A 24,693-nucleotide genomic window follows, 5' to 3' on the forward strand; every position below is an offset into this window, starting at 1 on the left:
ATCCTTTGCCAAGGATTTCCGTAATCTGCCTTTACCTGCCTAACCTCCTTTGTGATTTGTTTACAGACTAGTTTATATCTGCCATAGCCTTCTGTGTCGCCTGATACTTTATATGCATCCCATACATTTTTCTTCGCTGCCACAAGCCTCATTAGTTCATTTGACATCCATTTAGGCCTAAACTTTGAACAGTATTTCTCAGTTGAAATGAAAAGCCTAGTAGCCTTCAAAATTAAGTCTCTGAAGGCTTCCCATTTAGAATTCAATGTTGGTAACATCATCAGTTGATCCACTGTAGAGTCACAACTGGTACAGTACACTGTATCGGTTGATCCCACTGTTTTTTTAATACTACCGAAGTTCTCGTAGATCTCCCGAAATTACAGCGCGAAGCGTGAAATCTTCCGATCGTTCGTGTGGGAACTTTAAATCATGGCATATCGTGGAACGTCGATTATTAACAAAACTTTTAAAAATATATTTCAGTTACGTCTGCTGTCTGGAAATTTTAATTTTCAAAGTAAACAGGTTTGCAAGGTAACAGTGCTTTGCTATTTTACCTTTGTAAAAATCTAAAACTCATTTTATGAAACGCTTGATAAGAGGTCAACAAACTGACTATTCGCTGTTATCAGGAAAAATTGCATTTCGGTTACAAAATCGACATTATTACTGCTTGCCTTAGCTTATTTCCTTCGGTTTTTGGAATAGATGTATGCGACGAAATAATGTTACTATTTTTCCTGTACTCATTTCATCTGTTGTCACAAGTCTATGTAAGACTTTAATTTTGTAACTGAATACTTAATGAAAATTGTTTGTAATGAAAATATATTAATTTCATGTTAGTGGAATATATTTTGTATGTGTAGAGAATGTGCCTACCCAATTTAGCCAATGGGCAAACAGTTCATATTAGATCGCCTAAAGCTTAAAATTTAATTTTTGTGCCTTTAGTAGAAAAATGAAATAAATTTTCAGTCTCGTTTGTTTATATTAACCTGACTTTGGTTAGTATTATTACTATTTATTTTTAATTTTCCTGGTTTCTTTTATGCATAGATTGAGATTCAGTGGGGAGGGTGCGATGTTGAAAATAACTTGTTCCATAAATTGCTTTTAAATTTTTCGAAATTTCTTATTTTCCATTACAGCTACATGGTGATCAGTGGAGTTTACAACTTAATTGTAACAAATACTGTTTCCATTGCCAGATTTAAGCAGTTTACCTTTGTGATCCTGGTACACGCAAATTGTCATAAATAAATTCAGTTTATTAGTCCACGGTCACGAGTTCCTACAATGTAGAGAGGCAATTGCTTCAGACAAGCCAGTGGTTACTGGTTTGTCCAAAAGGCATTCTGGACAAAGTGCCAGACCAGCATGGCCGTATAGAGAAGTACCATCCATACAATACAGAAAACATGCTGACAATTCTGAGCTTTCCCCGGGACAACTAATGTAACAGCTATAGGGGCTTACTGTAAAGCATAAAGACACAATTTTAGAATAGAATATAATACAATTAATAGGAAAGACAAAATCATTGACACATGTAGTTAGAAATAAATACACATAACTGGCATGACTTGACTATCACTAAATTCTTGAGATTCTTGAAATATAACTAAATGTTATATTTAGTTCGGTGGAGATTCGTTAGTATGAGTTTAGCAACTTGTGACAGGAGAGCTTTGTTATGTGCTATTAAGACCTGGTCTGTATTCAAACCGTTGACAAAGAACAGTGTTGAATGAGAAGTGCCTTTCGATAATTAACACGTAAGTGTGCACATAATTAACACTTCTGTAGCCATTTGACCTTTTGTGACACCATTAGTCACTTGAAGGCCTAATGGTGCTACAAAATCTCCTACATATAGTAGACAGAAACAAACCTCCAATATTTAATATGAACAGTAAGTACAATGAAAAAGGCCACAGCTCACGGATGAATCACCAGTGACAATTCCCTCATCATGATATTCTGAGATATGTTATGCCTACCACTTCTAGTTGGAACCATAAAGGTAAACTGCAGCCATTATCATTCCACTGCAGGATGAAAGGCTCCTCAACGATTCACGTTGAGGGAAATGGGCCATAATTGGCCACACTGGTCCCGTGTTAGGTTAGGTACCACTCTACTCAGAGCGTGTGATACTGCACTTCCTGCTCTTTACCACTTGGCTACGGAGGCCAACATATTTACCTCTAAATAAAATCAAGTTGACTTAATTGTGTAACCCTTGGTACACAGGGTTAAACGTGATGCCTCATGATAATTTGATTTGGTAATAAATGTTTCTTAAAAAAAACTATTTTCAGAGATTATTAAGGAATGTCCATTTTACCACTATGATTACATTGAAGAAGTACACTGTGGTGTACTTCTTCAATGATACTTCTGCAATGGTACTTATACTTCTGCTGCTTTGGAATACTTCTAAAATGACTACAGTACACATGCAGTGTATTGTAGCCATTTTAATTTACCCAGTGGTATGCCAGATTCTGTGATTGACTTGTCTGTGACATTTGTGATTTAAATGGATCACAAATCTCATAGAATGTCATGGAGGTTAGTTAAAATGGTAGGAAATAAGGTTCCAGTTTTAATGTTTGGTGGCTAGTAAATTTCCTTCTTAGTGACTTTTTATTTATACAGTATCACTTTATTTAATTTTTTCTATCAAAAGAATCAAGGAATAGCTAGAAAAAAATTAAAAATGCCTACATCTGGATTTGATTGTAATTCCTGAAGTAATAAAAACACATATGAATTTCTTTTATCCATTGCATTACTGGTTCAGCTGTTATTGTTTTTATAATTACCTGATTTTTATTTAGTCACTTGCACAAATGCATCACTTGTTTCATATTTAAAAATGAACTCATTAAATTCTCTTAATATCATAAACTTGATTCCATTTTAAAATCATAAACATATTCAAATAATATGGTTTATCTTTATAGATGCAAAATTCAAAACCTATAGCATGAACAAACAGATATTTAAGATGATTTTGATAGTGTAGATGTTTAAATTAAAAAAAAAATTGAGGCAGTGCTAGGTGGGTAGGAAAACTGCTAGCATGGGGGGGATACACAGACTAAAAGGTTAACACTGGCCACAGGCAAAGGCAAAAGTGATTCTTGCATTGCTTCTATGAAAATGGGCAGCAGACTGGAAAGCAAGGTAATGGAGATTTCCAGGACTGCTTGGAGTCATAGTGGAACAAGTAAATACAGGCATACCTCGAATAACGAATAGGATGCGTTCCACGAAATTACTTCGTTAAGCGAAACTTCGTTTTCAGAGGTAAAAATACTATGGCCGGAATAGGGACACGTTCTACGTAAAGAAAACGAAAAGCTTTTTTTTCGAACAAAGAAAAGTTTTATTAAATAAACAGTCAACTTACATACAAAGTGAAATCACATTTTAAAATATGAGTCTAAAGTTGATTGCTTATGCTTTTTTTCTCTTTCATTTAACAATTGCCTATATGGAGTTATTGCATTTAAGACTGATCGCTGAACAATAAAACTTTTCCTAAATCAGGATCATTTTCACTAAAAAAATTTAAAACGTTTTCAATGTCATTTAAGCACCTTTTTAAATCTTTGGTTAACACTTTTTCGGCAGGAACTTCTTTAACTTCATCTTCATTTAACTTTGTCTTCGTTGCTAACAAGGTTTTCTAAATCTTCCACTGAAAAACCATCATCTTCTGCATTCAATAAATTTCTAACATCCTCTTCATCGACATTTTCGAAACCTATTGATTGAGCCATCTGGATAACTTCATTTCTAATTTCTTGGATGTTATTTTCTTCTTCTAGTACAACTTCTGGCCATATTTTGTGCCAAACTCCATTTAAGCAATTCTTAGTGACTTCTTTCCAAGAACTATCAATGTTTTCAATTGCGTTTTTAATGGTGTAGTTTTTCCAAAAAGTTTTAACTATCATTTCCTCTTTATCCTCTAGTTCAGTTAAATTGCTTAATGTTCGACGCAGGTAATAAGCTTTAAATGATGCTATTATTCCCTGATCCAATGGTTGAATCAGGGGAGTTGTGTTTGCTGGAAGAAACACAACTTTGACAGGAATGCATGTGTCGAACGTGTTAAGATCAGTAGGATGTCTCGGAGCATTGTCTAACAACAAAAGAGCTTTTTCTTCAAAGTTGTTTTTTTGACAATACCATTTTACTTTAGGACAAAAGTGGTTAACAAACCAATCAGTAAATAACTCCTTGGTAACCCACGCTTTTCTATTTGCTTTCCATATTACAGGTAAATTCATTTTTATGTTACCTTTTAACGCCCTCGGATTTTCTGAATGGTAAACTAATAACAATTTTAATTTATAATCGCCAGAGGCATTTGATCCAAAGAGTAACTATAAACGGTCTTTGGCTGCTTTGAACCCAGCAGCTGATTTTTCTTCAGTAGAAATTAAGCTTTTTGTTGGTAGCCGTTTCCAGAACAAACTGCTTTCGTCAACACTGAACACCAAATTTGGTGGAAATTTTTCACGTTCAGTTATTTCCTTTAGTTTTTCTGGAAACTTATTTGCAGCTTCTGTTAATTTTACACTATGAATCCTGGCCCGTTTTTTAAATTTCTCGAACCAACCACGAGAAGCCCCAAAGGTTTCCGTAATTTCTTCAGTTTGTTTAGATTTCAGGTGATTAAACTGGAATATTTTTTTATGTTAAATGGGGCTTGAAATTGCGGACTTCATTATATCGAAGCTTCGTTATCAGAGGTAACGTTAACCGAGGTATGCCTGTACATGGGCTGTGTTAGGATGGCTAGGAGCAGAAACAGGTGCATGTACACCAATGCTAGGAGCATAGTTAATAAATTTGATGAGCTTGAAGTACTGGTCAAGACATCAAAGGCAGCTATTATTGGTATATCAGAGATGTGGTGTCACACAGATATAGGCAGTGCAGAGTGGAATTTGGGGAGTATAATGTGTATAGAAAGGATAGACAGGATAGGAAGGGAGGAGGGGTTATTGTTAGTTAAGAAACACATAAAATCTAAGGAAGTGCTTCCAAGTGATGTTGGTGGACAATTCAGTGTTGAGTCTGTTTGGTGTGAAATAAGCACTGGAAAAGGAAAAATGAGAGTAGGTGTGTGTGTTATAGGCCTAATGAAACTGATGAGTATAATGAGCAATTGTGCAGAGAAATAGAGTGGGCCAGTAAATCAGAATGTCTTATAATGGGAGATTTTAACTTTCCAGATATTGACTGGAACTTGTGGGTTGGTCACTTGCACACTAGCAAGATTTTTGTGGATTTATTGGATGACTGTTTTCTACAGCAACATGTTCGAGAGGCAACCAGAGGGAGTAATACTCTTGATCTGATTATCAGTAGTGATTCTTCATGCATTAAGAACCTGCAGATAAAGGAACCACTGGGCAACAGTGATAACAATGTATTGATGTGGGAATTATTTAAAGATGTAACTATCATCAAGGCTAAAGGGAAGGGCTTTTGCTTTCATAAAGGTGACTACAGAGGTCTCAGACAGTTTTTAAATTCTGTACAGTGTGATCAACTGATGATGTTACCAACATTGAATTCTAAATGGGAATCCTTCAGGGACTTAATTTTGAAGGCTACTAGGCTTTTCATTTCAATTAAGAAATACTGTTCAAGGTTTAGGCCTAAATGAATGTCAGATGAATTGAGGCTAGTGGCAGAGAAGAAGAATGTATGGGATGCATATAAAGTATCAGGTGACTCAGAAGCCTATGGCAGATATAAACTAGTCTGTAATCAACTCACAAAGGAGGTTAGGCAGGCCAAGGCAGATTATGAGAAATCTTTGGCAAAGGATGGAAAGAAAAACAGAAAGGAGTTCTTTACTGATGTAAACTCTAGAAGGAAAGGGATGAATCAGATTGAACCACTTAACATAGATGGGTTGACTATTGATGATCATGCTCAGGTAGCTGATAAACTGAATGAGGATTTTGCATCTACATTCACACATGAGGAGTTATTCGATGAGAGAAGTGCCAGAAGTTTATTAAACACTAACAGGGAGCTAAGTGATTTTGTAATAACTGAGAGCAAAGTAGAGGAGAAATTGTTGAAGTTAAACATAAATGTTGAAGTTAAAAATAAGGAAGGCACCTGGGGTGGACGGGATCTATCCAGTTATATTAAAGGATTAGAAAAGGAAGTAAGCAAACCCTTAGCCATAATTATGAGAGCTTCTTTGGACTCCGGGGAGATCCCAATGGACTGGAGGTGTGCAAATGTATCACCAATTCACAAAAGGGGTTCAAAAGGTGACACAGGTAACTATAGACATGTTAGCTTAACTTGTGTTCCAAGGAAAATAATGGAATCACTGGCTAAAGAAGCATTGCAGGATCATCTAAACAAGACTGCAGTAATAGTTAAGATCCAGCACATGGGTTTGTTAAAGGGAGGTCTTGTCTGACCAATTTGATTGCTTACTATGATGTGGTCACAAAGGAACTGAATGCAAAAAAAATAATTTTGATATCATATACTTGGATTTCAGGAAAGCTTTTGATACTGTTTGACATGGAAGACTGCTGTACAAATTGGAGAGGTATGGCATCAAGGGTAAGCTGCTACAATGGATAAAGGGGTGGTTGAGTGGGAAACAACAGAGAGTGTGTAATCAATGGACACTGCTCTTCGTGGACAAATGTTATTAGTGGAGTTCCCCTGTGTTCGGTGTCGGGCCCATTGTTGTTTTGTATATTTATCAATGATATTGATGAAGGAATATCAGGTTTAATGTCCAAGTTTGCAGATGATACAAAGGTTGGCAGGGTTGTTAACGACAGTAATGACAGTATGCTACTCCAACTTGGACCTACGTAAGTTGCGAAAATGGGCTGAGAATTGGCAACTTGAGTTTAACAATGACAAATGCAAAGTACTACATATGAGTAGCAATAACCAAAGAGAAACATACCAACTATGTGGTACTACACTCAGGGAAGTGGAAAGTGAAAAAGACCTGGGGGGATAATTGTGCAGTCAAGTATGAAGTTTGCTAAGCAGTGGAGATGGGCGGCCAGGGCAGGTAATGGAGTTTTGTCAATAATATATAGGAATTTTGCTAGCAGGGACATGGAGGTGATAATCCCATTGAGCAAGGCAATGGTCAAGCCACACCTAGAGTACTGTCTGTGTACAGGTCTGGAGGAGGAGGCTCCTCCGTAGCCAGGTGGGAAGGAGCAGCAGTGCGTAGCACACGCTTCTTGATTAGACCGGGGTTCGAGCCCGTCACCACCAAATACGGAGGATGCAGAAAGGTCAGGGAATGACCACCGCATATCCCGGAGCAATATGGCCTTAGTTGCTAATGCTCCTAAAAACCACATAACAACAACAACAGGTCTGGAGGCCTCATTTTAGGAAGGATGTAGAGTTGCTAGAACGAGTACAAAGAAGGGCAACAAAATTGGTGAGGGGAACAAAGGGGTGCTCTTACCAAGAAAGGCTTAAGTTCGGCAAATTGCAGTGCCTGGAGAGTAGGCACCTGTGAGGTGATCTGATTGAGGTGTATAAGGCCTTGAATGGGTTGAGCAAGTTGAATGGTGATGGGATTCTTCGTCTTGCTCAGACTAAAAACCTTAAGAACCTGAGGGGGCACAGTTTCAAATTGAGCAAATATAGTTGTAGAATAGATGTGTGGAAATTTGCCTTTAGCCAGTGAGTAGTTGATTGGTTGAACAGGCTTTCTTCTTTTGTTGTGGAAGTTAATAGCCTAAATAAATTTAAGGCTCAGCTGGACAGGCATTTGGAAAAAAGAATGGAGGGATGAAATGGGAATTTTTTTTTTTTTGGCTGATGTTGCAAAAGCTTGCTGTCTTGCATCGCATGCCTCTACTAATGCTAAAAAAAATCAGAATAGAGCACCCCCCCAATTGATACTAATGCTTGCATGACATTATCACAGATGTCTGTATTTTTGTCAGCTTTTCTGTTTTGCCAGCAAAACAAAGCGCTATAGGAAGATTAGACACCAATCCTTGGTATTTCATGGATGCCTTATGGGAATGGGAATTGTCTAGAGGAAAGACGGACTTTCTCACCTGACATCTGTTAAATGCCGAATAAGAAATTAATGTCCTGTAATTCACAGTATATCAAAATAAAAACAGAAAACACTCTATAACCAGTTACTACAGAATATTGGTGGGCAAAGGTAAATGGGAGGATTTGATTTCATTTACAAATAAATAAAAAAAATAATAAAAAAAACAGAAAAATTTAAGAATGGTATCTGCTATATGCCATACTGCTTGCAGAAGGTTAAAAACATCCATTTAAATACTGAACTGAAATTACACAAATAAAAAAAAATTCTGTTTTTAATCTGCGATGACTACACAGAGTTTCCAAGATTGAGAGAATATAAGAAACAGCATCATATTTAGTAGTCAAGTCTTACAATATACTCAGTAAAAAATGAAATACTGAACATGCTTACAATTCTTTGCATATGTTTTTGTTACCTTTGTCTAAAAAAGCTAATAAGATACTAATTTAATGATAATTTGTATTTTTCAATTCCTAGTATTAGTTCACACTCTCCCTATATATATTTATATATCTTGTTCAAATTTTCAATCGTTAATAAAATACTTTTTATTCATCCACTCAAGTTCAAATACATTTTTTTAAACTTGCAGTGGATGACACTTGATGTTAATACAGTTTTTTCAAATATTAATTAATTAATTTTAGTTTTATATGGGAGAAAAAAATTTCTCTTATATAAGATATTTAGCAGGATATAAATTTAGGAATAAATACCGTCAGTGGCGAAGCGTGTAGATCGCTGGAAAAAAATTTCTTTTTCAGATTCTTTTTTCATTCTGGGTTCTAGTCTGAGTCAAGGAGGGAACAAAATGGAAAATGAAACATGTGAATAAAAATAATAGTCCAACACCATATATAGAAAGGAAAATGGAAAATTGCAAGGAAATTCGCTTTCTATTTTGCCACTTAATATTGTGATTCTGTCATATGTATATACATATTTATATTAATTGTAATTATTTAATAAAAAGTAACTAAAATAAAATTTTTCTTTGTTGACCTAAGTAGGAATTGACTTTAAAAAATTTTTTTTTATATTACTTGTTTTAGAGTCAGAGCATTCCATATTGTTCTGGAGTAGATGAAGTTACTAAATCACATTGTGCTAATGAACTGAAGCCAACAATATTTTCAAAAATTTTAGATAAATCACTTCCTGCAGATATAATATATGAAGATGAAAAGGTAACTTTTTTGTTATTAGTTTGTTTTAGCTTCTTTATAATTTTGAATATTTATTATAATGTTTTGATCAATGGCAAGGTAAATCTTGTGCCATTTGTGTGGCTTGCATTTCTTTGTTTTTAAATTAATGTTTTGAAATTATTAATTCTGGTTGTTGTGAAATTAAAAAACTAACCAAGCTTTTTTAATTGCTTAAGAATAGTTTCCCAAGAGTGAAGGTTAAAAAAGTAGTAATAATTTTAGAAATTACTATTCTTTGCTGATGAAGTACATTACAACTTGCTACAGTAATAATTCTTGGGACTGGAAATTATTGGTCACTATAGAGAAATTGATCCCTTAGTCCTGATTTGAACAGTGAGGTTTCAGGTGTTCAGCACAATTTCATCAATGTTAGATTCTTTGTTTAATGGTGCACACGACTGACACTCCCAATAGATGTTTTCTTTGATTTCTCCATTTAAAATTCCAGTAAGCTATGTTATAGTAACCATGCAAACTGGAAAAATGCATAATCTACTGAAGCCTAATTTTATTTGTGTTGAATGGCATTTCTCGCATCCAATTATTGAAGTGTGCCGGCTTTATGATAGATGGTAGTACCTTCCAAAGTTATGCTTTGGCATTGAAATATGTGGCTGGTGTCCAATAGGACACAGCCTGATGCTTCAATGGGTTTTCCATACTCTTGACTGGCTGGCATCCAGTTGTTGAAATGTGGGTTTTTTTTTTAATTTATATATTGCTCACCAGCAAGTCTAAAACATGGCAGAAGGGATTTTATTTAAAAAAAAAATTTTTTAAATATATTTTTAATATAAAACAATAGATTTCTAACAGTTGTTTTCATTATATTGAAGCAACGTGGCATTAAGGGCAAGTTATTGCTCTGGATAAAGGGATGGTTGAGTGGGAGAAGCAGAGAGTGGTTATTAACGGGCACTGCTCTTTCAAGACTAATGTTATTAACAGAGTACCCCAGGAATCAGTGCTGGGCTTATTGTTGTTTCAGATTTATTAATGACATTATATATGTGCAACCATTGAATTTCCAGCTCCAAGAAATCATAAGTTTTTGAAGACATTTTGCCATTTTATTGACTTGACTGCCATATTATATCGTACTCCATAAGTAGCTTTATTGTCCTAGTCACACTTGTTATTTTTAATTTAGCTAGGGATTTTGTACGTTATTACTTAATATACATAGAACCATTGTTTTGTTTGAATTTTGCTGCCATTATTATACACTGGTGTGCAAAACTTAAAGACCAGTCAGGTTTTCACCTGTAGCTTCTCATAGGAGTGGCCTGGATATGGGAAAAGCATACCAAAGGAACCTCGTGAGGTACAGAAATGATGAAGGAAACACCACCACCATAACAATGGAAACAAAACAGTACAGAGGGACTTTATTCAAAAATGGCAACATAGAACTGGCTGCAATGATACAGACACATCACTGCCAAAGATGGAACAAAGGGAAGAGGTGGTCCTCAGTAGGATATATGGCCACCCCTAATGTCGATACAGGCAGTGCAAAGCCTGTCGATACAGGCTTTGCACTGCCTGTCCATACTGAGAACAATGTTGTTGATAAGTTCTTGTGGTAACATCGTCCATTCCTCCGTCAACGCCATCTTCAGCTGGTGAACATTTTCTGGTGGGTGTGGACATGCCGCTGTGCGTCTCCCCAGAGCGTCTCATATGTGTTTGATGGGATTTAGATCGGTCAGAGGAATGGGCAAGCCAATCCATATGAACAATGTCCTAACTTTCCAAAAGCATATCAACAGCTGCAGTGGCACCTTGGAACAGACACACACGGGGAAGGATTACCTCAGTACAGTAGCATGCACAGGTTACAGTACCGCCTTCCAGTATCTGGAGTTGTGTACTTCCATCCAAGATAACGCCTCCCCCAGACGAGAACACCTCGACCACGACCACTATATCAATCCCTTTCAGGGATGTTTGCGGGGTGATACCATGTGCCAACCTCTCGTCAGATTAGCTGACATCCAGAATTGCTGCTGAGACTGAATCTTCTCTCATTAGTAAAGAGTACCTTACCCCATTTCGCTGCTGTCAAGTCCTTGTGTTCGATACACTACTGTAAACGGTGTCTCCGATGGGCAGGTGTTAAAGGGACACAGCGTACTGGCTGTCGGGCAAATAGTCCACCTTTGTGGAGTCACCTGGCCACAGTAAACGGAGGTATCTTGCATCCTGTGCAACAGGTTTGCAATGGACCCTGCCATCTGGTGTCGGTCCCTCTTTGACTGTAGGAGTATATAGCGGTCATCATTAGGTGCTGTTTTTTGTGGACGACCACCACTGGTACTTTGAACAGCTGTACCTGTCATTCTGAAGGCCGACCACACATGTGAGACGATGCTATGGGCGATACTGAACTCTGCAGCCACACTCCTTACACTTAAACCTTCCTTGAGTTTCCCAATTATTCGACCCTGGGTAAAGTCATCCAGATGTTGTCTACTGGCCATTTCATTGTCTGTAGCACTGTACGATTCCAATTGAACGTCTGTAACAATCGTGCTCACCATTTGGTAATTTTCACATAACTGCTGAACTGTTGCTTTTATCTGTTTATGTGAGCCCTCTCATCACAATTCAAATTTTTGCATGTGCACCAGCTTTCTACTGAACGGCCACAGTTATGCAAATTGCCACAGGCTATTTCGTTTGATTTTGTGGTTGTAGCTGTTAGAAATGGTGTAAGTTTTGTACACCAGTGTAGTATAGCATGAGTGGTAGGGGAATTTAAATTTTTAATTGTGGTAAATAGGCAGCTCAAAAGTTCAGATCAGTTAGGTTAGTTTCAATAATTTTGTTATATATTATAATTAACTTATAACTCCAAATCACTTGTTGGGCATATATCTTTGTGTTTAGCCATGGATACAAAGGGTACTAGGAAAGTTTTGCAATACAGCTTTGTTTATTTAATTTTTTCAAAGTAATTTCCTCTACATTCAATACACCTCTCCATCCTCCGAAACCAATCTTTAAACCAGTTCTGCCAAGTTTCACTAGGGAGTAAAGCACACTCGTTGTCCCAAGCCCATAGAAGGTCCTCATCACTGGAAAACCGCCTCCCTTTTAGCTTCATTTTCACATGCGGGAACCGTGCAAAGTCGCAGGGAGCAAGGTCTGGACTGTAGGGAGGGTGCTCGAGAAGTTTCAGTCCTGTCGTGGTCAAATATTCGGTGCAGGCTTTGGCGCGGTGAGCTGGAGCATTATCGTGATGGAGGTACCAGGTGTCCATTCTTGACTTTGGCCGCAGGTTCTTCATAGATCCAATGACTTTAGGCAGGCATTGTTCAGTATACCACTTAGCTGTGACTGTCTTCTGCGTGTCCAAAACGACACGTTCCACAATTCCACTCGATTTGAAAAATACAGCTATCATTTTCATCTTTACAGATCAGGATTTTCTGACAATTACGGGTGTGTCGTCATCATCAAAGACCCAAACTTTGTTTTGAGCCTTGGTCGGCAGATCGTAATAGTACATCCAAGTCTCGTCACCTGTCACGATGTTGTTCACATACCGAGATTGTCCCTTATCAAACTTTTTTAACATCTCCCGGCACCAAGTCACACGTCGTGTCATCTGCTCTTCAGTCAGTTGATGCGGCACCCAGAGAGAACAAAGTTTCTTCACGTGCAAATGATCTTGCAGAATCGAACGAATTGCTGGTGCATTTAGGCCCAAAGTATCCTCTATCTGTTGGTAGGCCACTCGCCTGTTTTCGTCAAGCATTTTCCTCACAGCAGTAACGTTTTCCTCCGTAACTGACGTTCGTGGCCTTTCTGGCCTCTCAGAATCCTCCAGAGTGAAATTTCCCCTTTGGAATTCTCTATACCACCTGAATATCGTTGTACGATGTGGACAATCATAATCTAGTGCAAGAGTCATTTCTTCTAAGCACTGGTCTATGGTTAACCCACGCACGAAATTATACCGCAAAACTGTCCTTATCTCATTTCGTGACCACGATGCCATCGCAAGCACTTTACACTCTCACTACTAATGAATAACTGAGCCCATCGACTTGGCGCGGTGGCTACTATGCACGTATGAACATGTCTCAACATGCAGCAACGAGCAGCTTCCTGTGATTCATTGTTGCGTCATATTGCAAAACTTTCCTAGTACCCTTTGTATAACTAATTTAACATTGTGGTCATTATGGTATAGTGTAATGTATATTCCAAAACTTATTAGCATTAGTAGAGGCATATGAATCAAGAAAGCAAGCTTATATAGCATCAGCCAAAAAAAAAAAAAAAAAAAAACCCTTCTTATTTCACTCATCCATTTATTCCAAATGCTTGAACTTATTTAAGTTGTCGATCTCCACTATGACAGATGGAAGTTTGTTCCAACTATCAAATGCCCGCTGGCTAAAGGCAAATTTCCACACATCTATCATCTATTCTACAATTGTCTTTTCCTCAATTTGAATTTATGCTCCCCCCAGGTGAGTAATCTGAGCAAGAGGAAGAATCCGAATCCCACCAAAACTGAGCTTGCTCAAACCATTCAGGGCCTTATACACCTCAACCAGATCACCTTGCAGGTGTCTAGTCTCCAGACACTGCAATTTGCAGAACTTAAGCCTTCCTTGGTAAGACCAACACTTTGTTCCATTCACTAATCTCATTACCCTTTTCTGTACACGTCCCAGCAGCTCTAAATCCTTCCTAAAATGAGACCTCCAGACCTGTATGCAATACTCAAGGTGTGGCCTGACCATTGCCCTATACAAGGGGACAATCACCTCCTTATCCCTGCTATCAAAATTCTCATATAGCATTGACAAGATACCATGTGCTACTCTTGCTACCTGTTTGCACTGCTCAGAAGGCATCTGGACATGGACATTAACCGTGATATACCTACATCAACATCATTGATAAATACAGAAAACAACAAGGGGTCCAACACTGAACCTGGGGGACTCCACTAATAACATTAGTCCACGAAGAGCAGTGTCCATTGATTACCCCTCTCTGTCTTCTCCTACTCAATCACCCTTTTATCCATAGCAGCAACTTGCCTTAATGCCATACTGCTCCAAATTGTAGAGTCGTCTTCCATGCACAACAGTGGCAAAAGCTTTTCTGAAATCCAAGTATATGATATCAGAATTATTTTTTGCATCCAGTTCCTTTGTAACCACATCATAGTATCTAATCAAATTTGTCAGACAAGACTTTCCGTTAACAAACCTATGCTGTGTCTGAATAATCTGCAGTCTTGTCTAGATTATCTTGCAATGCTTTTTTAACCAGTGACTCCATTAATTTCCTCAGAACCGAAGTTAAACTAACAGGTCTGTAATTACTTGTATCACCCTTTGATCCTGCTTTGTGAATTGGGGGATACATTTGCACATCTCCAGTCTGTGGAGACTTCTCCTAAGTCCAAGGATGCTCATAATTATGGCTAAGGGGTTTGTTTACTTCCTTTCGTCTCCTTTAATATAACTGAATAGATCCCATCCACCCCAGTTGCTTGTCTTATGTTTAACTTCAACAATTTCTCCTCCACTTTGCTCTCAGTTATTAAAAAATCATTAAGCTCCCTGTTAGAGTTTAATAAGCTTCTGTGCTCCACTTCCCTACAGAATTCCTCATGTGTGAAAGTAGATGCAAAATAATCATTCAGTTTTTCAACTATCTGAGCAGGATCAAAGTTGAATCATCAATATCAAGTGTGGCAGTCTGATTCATCCCATTTCTTCTAGAGTTTATGTAAGTAAAAAAAAAGTCCTTGCTGTTTTTTAGCATTAGCAAGGGCACATGATGCAAAAAAGCAAGATTATATAGCATCAGCCAAAAAAAAAAAAAAAAACCCTTATTTCACCCATCCCGTCACTCCAAATGTTTGTCAAGTTCTGCCTTGAATCTGTTTAAGCTATCAAGTTCTACAACAACAGATGGAAGTTTGTTCCAGCAATCAACCACCGGCTGGCTAAAGGCAAACTTCCGCACATCTATCCTTCAATCGTCTTTCCTCAGTTTGAATTTGTGCCCGCTCAGGTGATTATTCTGAGCAAGAGGAAGAATCCCATCAGCATTGAGCATGCTCAAACCATTCAAAGCTTTATATACCTCAATCAGATCATCTCGCAGGTGCCTAGTCTCCAGACACTGTAATTTGCAAAACTTAAGCCTTTCTTCGTAAGAGCAACCCTTTGTTCTGTTCACTAATCTTGTTGCCCTTCTCTGTACTCGTTCCAACAGCTGTACATCCTTCTTAAAATGCCGACCGGGCTAGCCGAGTGGGTAAAGTACCTGCCCGGCAACCCAAAGGTCGCGGGTTCAATTCCTGCCTCGGGCTTGGATCAAAGTACTGCAAAAACCTTGGGAGGTGCAATATGGCCACAGAAGCCGATGCGCCAACAACTACCAAAACATTAAAAAAAAAAAAAAAAAACCTTCTTAAAATGAGGTCTCCAGACCTGTATACAGTACTCAAGGTGTGACCTGACCATTGCCTTATACAAGGAGATAATCACCTCCTTATCCCTGCTAGAAAAATTCCTGTATATCATTGACAAGACACCATGAGCAACTCTTGCAGACTGTCTGCACTACTCAGAAAACTTCATATCTACCTGCACTATTACCCCCAGGTCCTTTTCATTCTCTACCACTGTCAGTGTGTTACCACAGTAATCCCACATTACTCTGGGATTACTGCTACCCATATGCAGTACTTTACATTTGTCAATGTTAAATTTCATTTGCAACCTCTCAGCCCATCTGCTCAACTTTTCTAGATCCTGTTGCAGAAATGTACTGTCATTAGTGTCATTAACAACCCTACCAACCTTCGTATCATCTGCAGACTTGGACATTAAACCTGATATACCATCATCAATATCATTTATAAATACAGAAAACAACAATGGACCCAACACTGAACCCTGAGGGACTCCACTAATAACATTAGTCCACGAAGAGCAGTGTCCATTGATTACCACTCTCTATCTTCTCCCACTCAACCGTCCCTTTATCCATAGCAGCAATTTGCCTCCAATGCCACACTGCTCCAATTTGTGCAGCAGTCTTCCATGTGTAACAGTATCACGGCCTTTCTAAGATCCAAATATATGATATCAAAGTTATTCTTTGCATCCAGTTCCTTTGTGACTACATCATAGTATCGAATCAAATTCGTCAGACAAGACTTCCCCTTAACAAACCCATGCTGTATCTGAGCTATAACTGAAGTCTTGTCTAGATGATCCTGCAATGCTTCTTTAACTAGTGCCTCCATTAATTTCCCTGGAACAGAAGTTAAACTAACAGGTCTGTAATTACCTGTCTTCCTTTGATCCTCCTTTGTGGATTGGGGTCAGATTTGCACATCTCCAGTCCATGTGTACCTCCCCTGAGTCCAGGGAAGCTCTCATAATTATGGCTAAGGGTTTGCTTACTTCCTTTGCCGCCTCCTTTAATATAACTGGATAGATTCCATCCACCCCAGGTGCCTTTCTTATGTTTATCTTCAACAATTTCTCCTCCACTTTACTCTCAGTTAGCTTAGCATCCTTTTTCTTAGTTTTTCTTAACATCCTTTGCCAAAGATTTCTTGTAATCTGCCTTCGCTTGCCTAACTTCCTTTGTGTTGTTGTTTGTTATTTGGTTTTTAGGAGCATTAGCAACTAAGGCCATATTGCTCCGGGGATATGCGGTGGTTATTCCCTGTCCTTTCCACATCCTACGTATTTGATGGTATCTGGGAGCATTCCATTTTGGTTTATAAAACACTGTATACAGCCATATTATCAGTGGTGGACTTAGACAGTATAACAATGATGAGCATGTGATTGGCAGTAATTGAAAATAAACTTGAAGTATTTTCTTCACTTTACTCAGGTGGGGTGGGGGTAGTTCTTTCTCTCTCTAGGATCGACTACTGTGAATTAATGGTATGTTGGCACACTTTGGTGATAGTCACTAATTCAGTGCATTCTGGAACTAATTTCCAGTAGATAATTGATGATATTCTGCTCCATTCCTCCTTTATAGTTTTCATGAACTGCTAACAAAGGGGCTCTCTTGGTCTTGCCTTAATTCCGCATTCCATTTCCTCCCAAAGGTGTTCAGTTGGGTTTTTAGACCGTGCTCTGTGCTGACCAATGCAATGTTCCACTGTTATTTTCAAATAATACAGTCGTGTATTTGCAAATATTAGTATTTCTAATGAATTGTAGTACTTATGTATTTTGTAAATTTTTAATAAAAATTTTAAATATAATGCTGTTTTTTTTAACATGTAATAGAACAAAATCTAAGTTGCTTAAATTTTCTAGTCGGAGAACTGTCGAGTATGAAATTTTAAAACTTACATATGTATATATACTGTGTTTTGTCAATAAAAGACTAAACAGATAAATAATAATAATCGTAACAAGAAACCAAGAAGACAAAAAATATATTTTGTACAACAATTAAACAAAGAGGAACTACTTTTTTTCTGTAGTAGATGCTTTTGCCATATGTCAAACTGTGTGCCAGTTTCAAACAACACGTGTGAGCTGTTGTTTATGAAACTCTCAAAGTGAACATGAATTATGCATGCAATGCACCTGTCAAGTCCTGCAACTATTTACTGTTTTTACCTTTCACCTCAACACATCTAACATGTATTGAAACGAAAGGTAAAAGTAGTAAGTAGTTACACAGGACTTGACAGGTACTTTGTATGCATCATTCCAAGTAAACAATAATTTTTTACTTCTAAAACATCTGAAATAAATTTTTTTATTTGAGATGTTTTATTATATATAATATAAAATTATATTTAAGAAAGGTAGAAAAAAATTCAGATATTTAACCATTAATTAATGGTTAATGTGCAGCAGTTATTTTTGAGAGGCACCTGTCAGGTTCTTTGTGACTGTCGCCAAGTTAGTGACATGGAGCATTAGTGCCATTGTTGTGTTGTAAGGTAAGGGTCACTTCCATAAAATTGTTGTATTGTAGGGCACACAGAATTGTCCAGAACATTAGTGTAGGATGCAACATTCATGGTCTTATGCACTGAGGCCAGTGTATCTAATCTATACCATAAGAAACACCTGCAGACCATGACCTACCTCTTTCCAATTTCAAAGTTGGGAAAACACCCTGGTAATAAGTGTTCTACAGGCATCCTCTAACTCAAACACATCCATTGGATTGGAAGAGCGTGTTTCATGACTTGCTGCTCCATAAGACTTTTTCTATTGAAAATTCATGAGGCAGTTTTCATTGTGTTCCATTTTGTCATTTCTTTCATTTTATGTCATTCAACCATGTTTGTGTTAATTTTATTATTAATGGCTTGTAGATGGTGCCGTTCTCTGTGTCATGGAAACACTTACAGGTTTGTAAGTGGCCACTCATAGTTCCAAACTCAGATTTGCTAAGACCTGATGAGGTAAAATAGCTCTCTCATGGTGTGTTGGCTCCTGCAGATTAATATTTCATTCCTGCTCAGTCATTTCTTGGGCTCACTGTGACCACTGGACTTAGCACATTGCTAATTGTTGACCTGGGAATGTTTAATTCCCGAATAGTAGTGTATGCACAGATATTTTTCCCAGACGACATCCTGCTGTCATTCCCTTGTGAAATTGTTGTTTCTCTCCACGTACTCATCATTTAGTGTATGTGTTTGGGAAGAATTCTGGGCTGGCGACTGATCACCTTTTAGTTTCACAGTTTCGTGCAATCAAAAGGATGTCCATTACTTTGGTAGAATACTGTACTACTTTATCACCTTCATAATTTTTGAATAATATGCATTTTATGTAGCTGAATAAAGTCATAACAAAATTAAACATTGTTTATAAAATGCATTGTATAATGAAAGTAGAATACCTCTTAAGGTAACTGCTTCATTTTCACTCTGTTATAATGAAACGGTACCTTGATGATCTGCAGTTAATTGCCATCAGACATTTGTAATCATTTAGTAATGTTAGTCATAAGGCTCACACTGCAATGATAAACTGGAGAACAATACTGCAATGATAAACTTGAGAGCAATACTGCAAAAAAGAAAAAACACTAAGTGCCATTATGGTTGACATCACTCACTATATGATTACAAATGCCCAATTCTAATTACTTAGACATTAGATCATTTCACATTTAGTACTTTATAGCAATGCAATAGATTTGTACCCCTAAATAAATAAATAGTGCCCATCTGGTGTCCTCATGGTACTCCTCCACCCCCATAGACTGGTGCCATAGTGGCAAATGCCCTCTACTGTCCCCTTCCTGCTATACCCCTGTTTATGTGACTGTGTATTCTCATTTTAATATAATATTTTTTGTGTACAAGTTACGAAGCTAAATGTGAGATGTATTGATTGTGAATGTTATCTAATGAAAAAGTGTGAAGCCTCTTGTAGAGATAATGTATACATTGTGAATTTTCTTACCTCTCATAATACTGTATCTCTTACAACATTTAGGTCCTATGACACTAATTTGTACTGGCATTACTCCTTCAAGTCACTTCAGTTTCTCTTATCGTAGGCACCAAATTGTGCATGCAATGTTTTATTTTGCTTTAATAATCCTTGATAATGGCTGATAAATGGAACAGCAGTGCAGTAAAATGCAAATTTCCATTACTTTGAGGCAGAAATTGGACATACAAGGACTGCCTAGAAAGTAAGATAAACATGGGAAATAGAAAGTGCCATTTCCTTAAACTTTATTGGAGCAACATTGTTTGCTGTACAGAGCACTTCATATGTATTCACATGCATGTGGTAGTAGTAATAGAAATATGGATAAACATTGAGGTGTAAAACATCATCCAATTTTTGCATACCGCAACAGCATATCCACAGAAAATTTACTACTTTATTTACTGTGAATTTGAATATGGTGAACACTCATAAGCAGGAAACAAGTATTGGTATGGAATATCTGCTTAAAGTGGGACATTGATTTTCAAGATAAGCTTACCAAAGATTGACCTATCACTTCTAGATGCACTGTACCTTAACTATGCAACAGTAATTTCTCTTACTTTAAAGTTGATACTAAAGGGAGATGATTCTTGGGTTCCAGATGTTCTTCACTTTTTCTGAGGACATCCAAACTCTTCACATCGTGAACAGTCACAAATATCCACATTTTGTTCATATGCTGAGAGTGGGATGTGTTCATTTTCAAGGCGAGCTTGAAGGTTGCTCTATTTTTCGTATGATGTCATTTTATTCATAAGTGATATTTTGTTTCTCAACATGCATTCTTGATATAATTTTTATACAGTAAATGCAAATATCAAAGTAGAATATTTGACAAGACTTTTGGAAGTTGTAAGAATGCTTAAGAACTTGCTTTCAGTGCCAATGTTAAAGTAAGGTAAGCAAATTGAATTTAGGGGGAAAAAAAGGACTATGTTTATTCATGTTGTAAATAATATTTATTTTGCATTGCAGTTCCACAATTAAAGGTGCATCTTATACAAGTATTGTTTCCCAAGTTCCAAAAAAATTTTGGAACTTTGGAAATCTTATTTATTTATTTATTTTTTAATTAATTAATTTATTTTTTGTTTGTTTTTGCTTCCATTTAGGATGTTGCATTGAACTGCTTACAACCTGGACCAAGTTCAAGTGTTTACAACTGCTTACCAAGTATAAATTGGTACTCATCCTAAGTGGTTAGTTTCACCAAACTGTGTGCCTGTTGCATCTCAGTTCATTGGTCAGCCCATCAGTCTTAAATCTTATAGGAAGTTATAAATTCTGAAGGAGATTTTATAGCCTTGGTGAGGCTGTTCAGTTCTGAAATGTACATTCTTTTTTATTTGAGAACATTAATCATGTGAAGAAGGATATATTGCTTCAGGGTTTTGAAAGGGGGAACATTTCCTAGAATATATCTCAGATCAAACACATGTTCTTTTTCCCTTTAAGCTTAAATTTCACTGTTTGTTTAAATCTTAAATCATACGATTTTAGATGTGGAAGGGAATCGCATGAAGAGAATATTTTTTAAGAAACTATTCACAGTTTTATCTTTTTATATTATAGTGTGTAGCATTCAGAGATGTTAACCCACAAGCTCCTGTTCATTTTTTGGTAATTCCAAGGAAACCTATTCCCAAATTAGATGCAGCCAAGAGTGAAGATATCGAAGTAAGTGTGTATCTAATTTAATTACATTTATCAGAACTTGAATTATGATTCAAGTTCTGATAAATGTAATTAAATTAGTTTTATCTTTTGTTCTGTTTTGTTCATATTTTACTTAGACATGAACTTACAATAAAAAAAAACAAAACTGTAGAATTTCCTTCCCATAGAGAGAATATTATTGAATGGGAATTATTAATATACTTGTTTATATATTTTGTTCAAAGATTTATTGAACTTTATAATCTCTTTTAGCTATTAGGACACTTATTGCTAGTATCAAAACAGCTAGCATTTCAAGAACACTTACAAGAAGGGTACAGAGTTGGTAAGTGTATTTGCTGATAAATACTTAATGTAATACTTGCCAAATAAATTTGATGCACAAATGTGTTATTAGTCTGATTAGTGTATCTCTAAAAAAATTGCTCTTCATATTTAATATATATAAAGTAATTGTAATATTGCAGTTCATTTAATATGCTGTTGTCAGCATGGGGGTAAATTTGCATCCTAGGGGGAATTAATATATATTTCTGTTGATTTTTGTTAGAGAAACGTGTGTGTGTGTAGGAAAGTTATTAGAAAAGTTGAAGATGAATGACGTTTCTGTTCCTGAAAAACTGTGTTTTTTCAAAAAATTAACCACTATTACTGTGTACAGAGCAGTTTAGTGTATTCATAAATATGAACAACCAGGGGGGGGGGGGGAAACCAACCCTCCATGACAGTATAAAGGTTTCACTGCTTGTTTGGAGAAGTTTGTGTTCAAAATTTCATGCTATATTTTTTTAATGGTATATATGTATTCATGGCTTTTGAAAAAGATATTGCATAATTCTAAGGTGTTCATCTACCCTCTGCTAAGTTGATTTTACATTACAGCCATGTAATGTCTTCAGCTGTTATAGTCCCCTTTCCTGAAGTTAAAATCTATGCTTTTTATCTTTAATAACTACAAACTCTTTCTTCATCTCTTTCAATTAAGGGCTACTTGATCACTTATGCTAATGGTTTTTGTACTATGAACCCTACAATGTCATCTGGTTTCTGGGTAATGATCAGGTGTAGAATATTTTTACCACCTAGAATTTTCTCTAACATGCTGATACAAATAATGCTCATTTAGTTTATTTAAAAATTTTGTTCCCATGTGAGCTTCTGTCCCACTTGCTGTGATCAATAAGGGGCAAATTGAAATCACCCTTAATAAGACATTCACACTTGCTTGCCCATTCCATCTGCATGTAGAGGCTCTCACATCATATTCTTTGTAATCTTCTGGTCTGTAGCATACCACCACTCTCATTTTACCTTTGAATCCAACTAATCCACACCACACAGATTCTTTGTTCACATCTATAAGTTCCAAATCTGAGAAAGCTTTTGTTATGCTCAGTCTGCTTTTGATAAGAAGCATGACTCCCATCCCATCTATCTTGCCTATCCTTCCTAAATGCATTATACATATCTGAACCATTAAGACCTCCTCAGTGATATTGGCAAAGACTCATGCAGCACCTTTGTTTAGATGTGTTTCATCTCTTAGGTTCCTTGTATCTATCACTTCATCCCTTACTCATCCACTATTCATTGGAACTTATGAAAACACATCTATAGTAAGCTTGCAGTACTTATTAGTGGGCTATGATTTATAGCAGGAAAAATCTCCTAATTAATCTAATAATTTTCTTGGGAACAGACTTAAGAATTTTAGAGACACTACTACAGATGCTAGAGATGATTTTAGATGTCTAGAAGGAATGATCATTTAGATGGAAGATAATGCTTGAAGAGGAGTGTCAAGATATCTTTTATATGAATGACATAGTAATACTGCATGTTGCAGAATGGAGTTTTTAATTTCCTTCAGGTATGGGTTAAAGAAGATCAGAAACACATTCCATTTAACTTCATTATGTATCACAATTTGTGTTTACTTATTCTTTTACAACACTTCTGTAGCCAGGAGCAGCAGCAGTGCATAGCACACGCTTCTTGATTAGACTGGGGTTCGAGCCCGTTACCACCAAATACGGAGAATGCAGAAAGGTCAGGGAATGACCACCACATATTCCCAGAGAAATATGGCCTTAGTTGCTAATGCTCCTAAAAACCAAATAACAAACTTATTCTTTTACAATTCACTTAAACATTTTTTTCTAAGTTTTTGCATATTTTTTTATGAAAATTATATTTATTGGTATAGAATTTCCGCTCAGCATAGAAGAAAGTTAAGAAATCTTTTCTTATCATTATATTGTAATGAAAAAATTCCACTCACATAAAAAGGTTGGTTATTTTTAACACTTTAAACCAAAACATCTTTTGCATCTTTCTTTATATATTTTTTAACTATCTTTTTTTTATATATATACTATACTACGTTTTGCATCTAATGAAAATTTAAGCAAGGAAACATTAGGAATCGGTAAACAGATTGTGTATATATGGCATTGCTTGCTTCCTTGAACATGTTTGAGAAACATATTTATAAAGGAAATCTAGATTTATACAGCCACTCCCCGACTTAAGCAAGGGTTGCATTCCACTGAACTCTACGTAAGTCGGAATTTCCCTAAATGCTTATGCAGCACTCGCAACTATACATGCTGAATTTGATTGAAACAAAAATGAAATGTTCGACGATCATGTAAATAAAATTATTTATTCAACTTTTTTTATCTAATGCACAGGAAAAATTACAAAAAGAAAGGGGAGACAGGCATATAACGTCAGCAAGTTTTACCTTTTGAGCATCATTGCCAGAATTACCTCTTCAGGTGATAAGCATGCTGCTGCGGAAGTTGAGGGCTGTGGAGATTTAGAAGGGGTTTTTTCCCAACACAACACAAAATTTCTCTGCAGCTGCAGAATCGGCACTGGTGGCTTCTCTGCATACTTTAATGTTTTGGAAACCAGTGCGATGCTTCAGCCTATTAAACCACCCGTTGCTTGCCACGAACATGGCTTGGGGTTTGCCATACTTATCCTTAATATCTTCATAAATACTTCTTGCTTTTGCTTGAATGGCCATTCGACTCAGGAGCACTTGCTTCTGAATCTGATTTTCCATCCATATTATTAATAGCTTTTCCATCTTTGATATAGTACCTGAATGCTGTTTTGTGATCACTATTGATCTGAAATGCGTTGATCCTTTAACGTGTTCTTTTATACGCGCACTGTCCCTTAAAACAGT

The 24,693-nt window shown here is 36.7% G+C and overlaps 1 protein-coding gene across 2 annotated transcripts in view; it reads left to right on the forward strand.

Moving 5' to 3' along the window:
* Nucleotides 1–346: 346 nt before the first annotated feature.
* LOC150084142 (uncharacterized) overlaps nt 347–24,693 on the forward strand; it is a 33,347-nt gene continuing 9,000 nt past the window's right edge. For both annotated transcript variants that reach the window (XM_090375061.1, XM_090375060.1), the window contains exons 1-4: nt 347–537; nt 9,169–9,303; nt 21,390–21,494; nt 21,747–21,819. In XM_090375061.1, coding sequence (XP_090231187.1) covers nt 433–537; nt 9,169–9,303; nt 21,390–21,494; nt 21,747–21,819 — 418 coding nt within the window. In that variant the 5' untranslated portion in view covers nt 347–432. The remainder of the gene's footprint in view (nt 538–9,168; nt 9,304–21,389; nt 21,495–21,746; nt 21,820–24,693) is intronic.

Source organism: Mastigoproctus giganteus, chromosome 6 (assembly GCF_048544385.1).
Source record: "Mastigoproctus giganteus isolate SK-2022 chromosome 6, ASM4854438v1, whole genome shotgun sequence".
In the NCBI taxonomy this organism is placed as follows: domain Eukaryota; kingdom Metazoa; phylum Arthropoda; class Arachnida; order Uropygi; family Thelyphonidae; genus Mastigoproctus; species Mastigoproctus giganteus.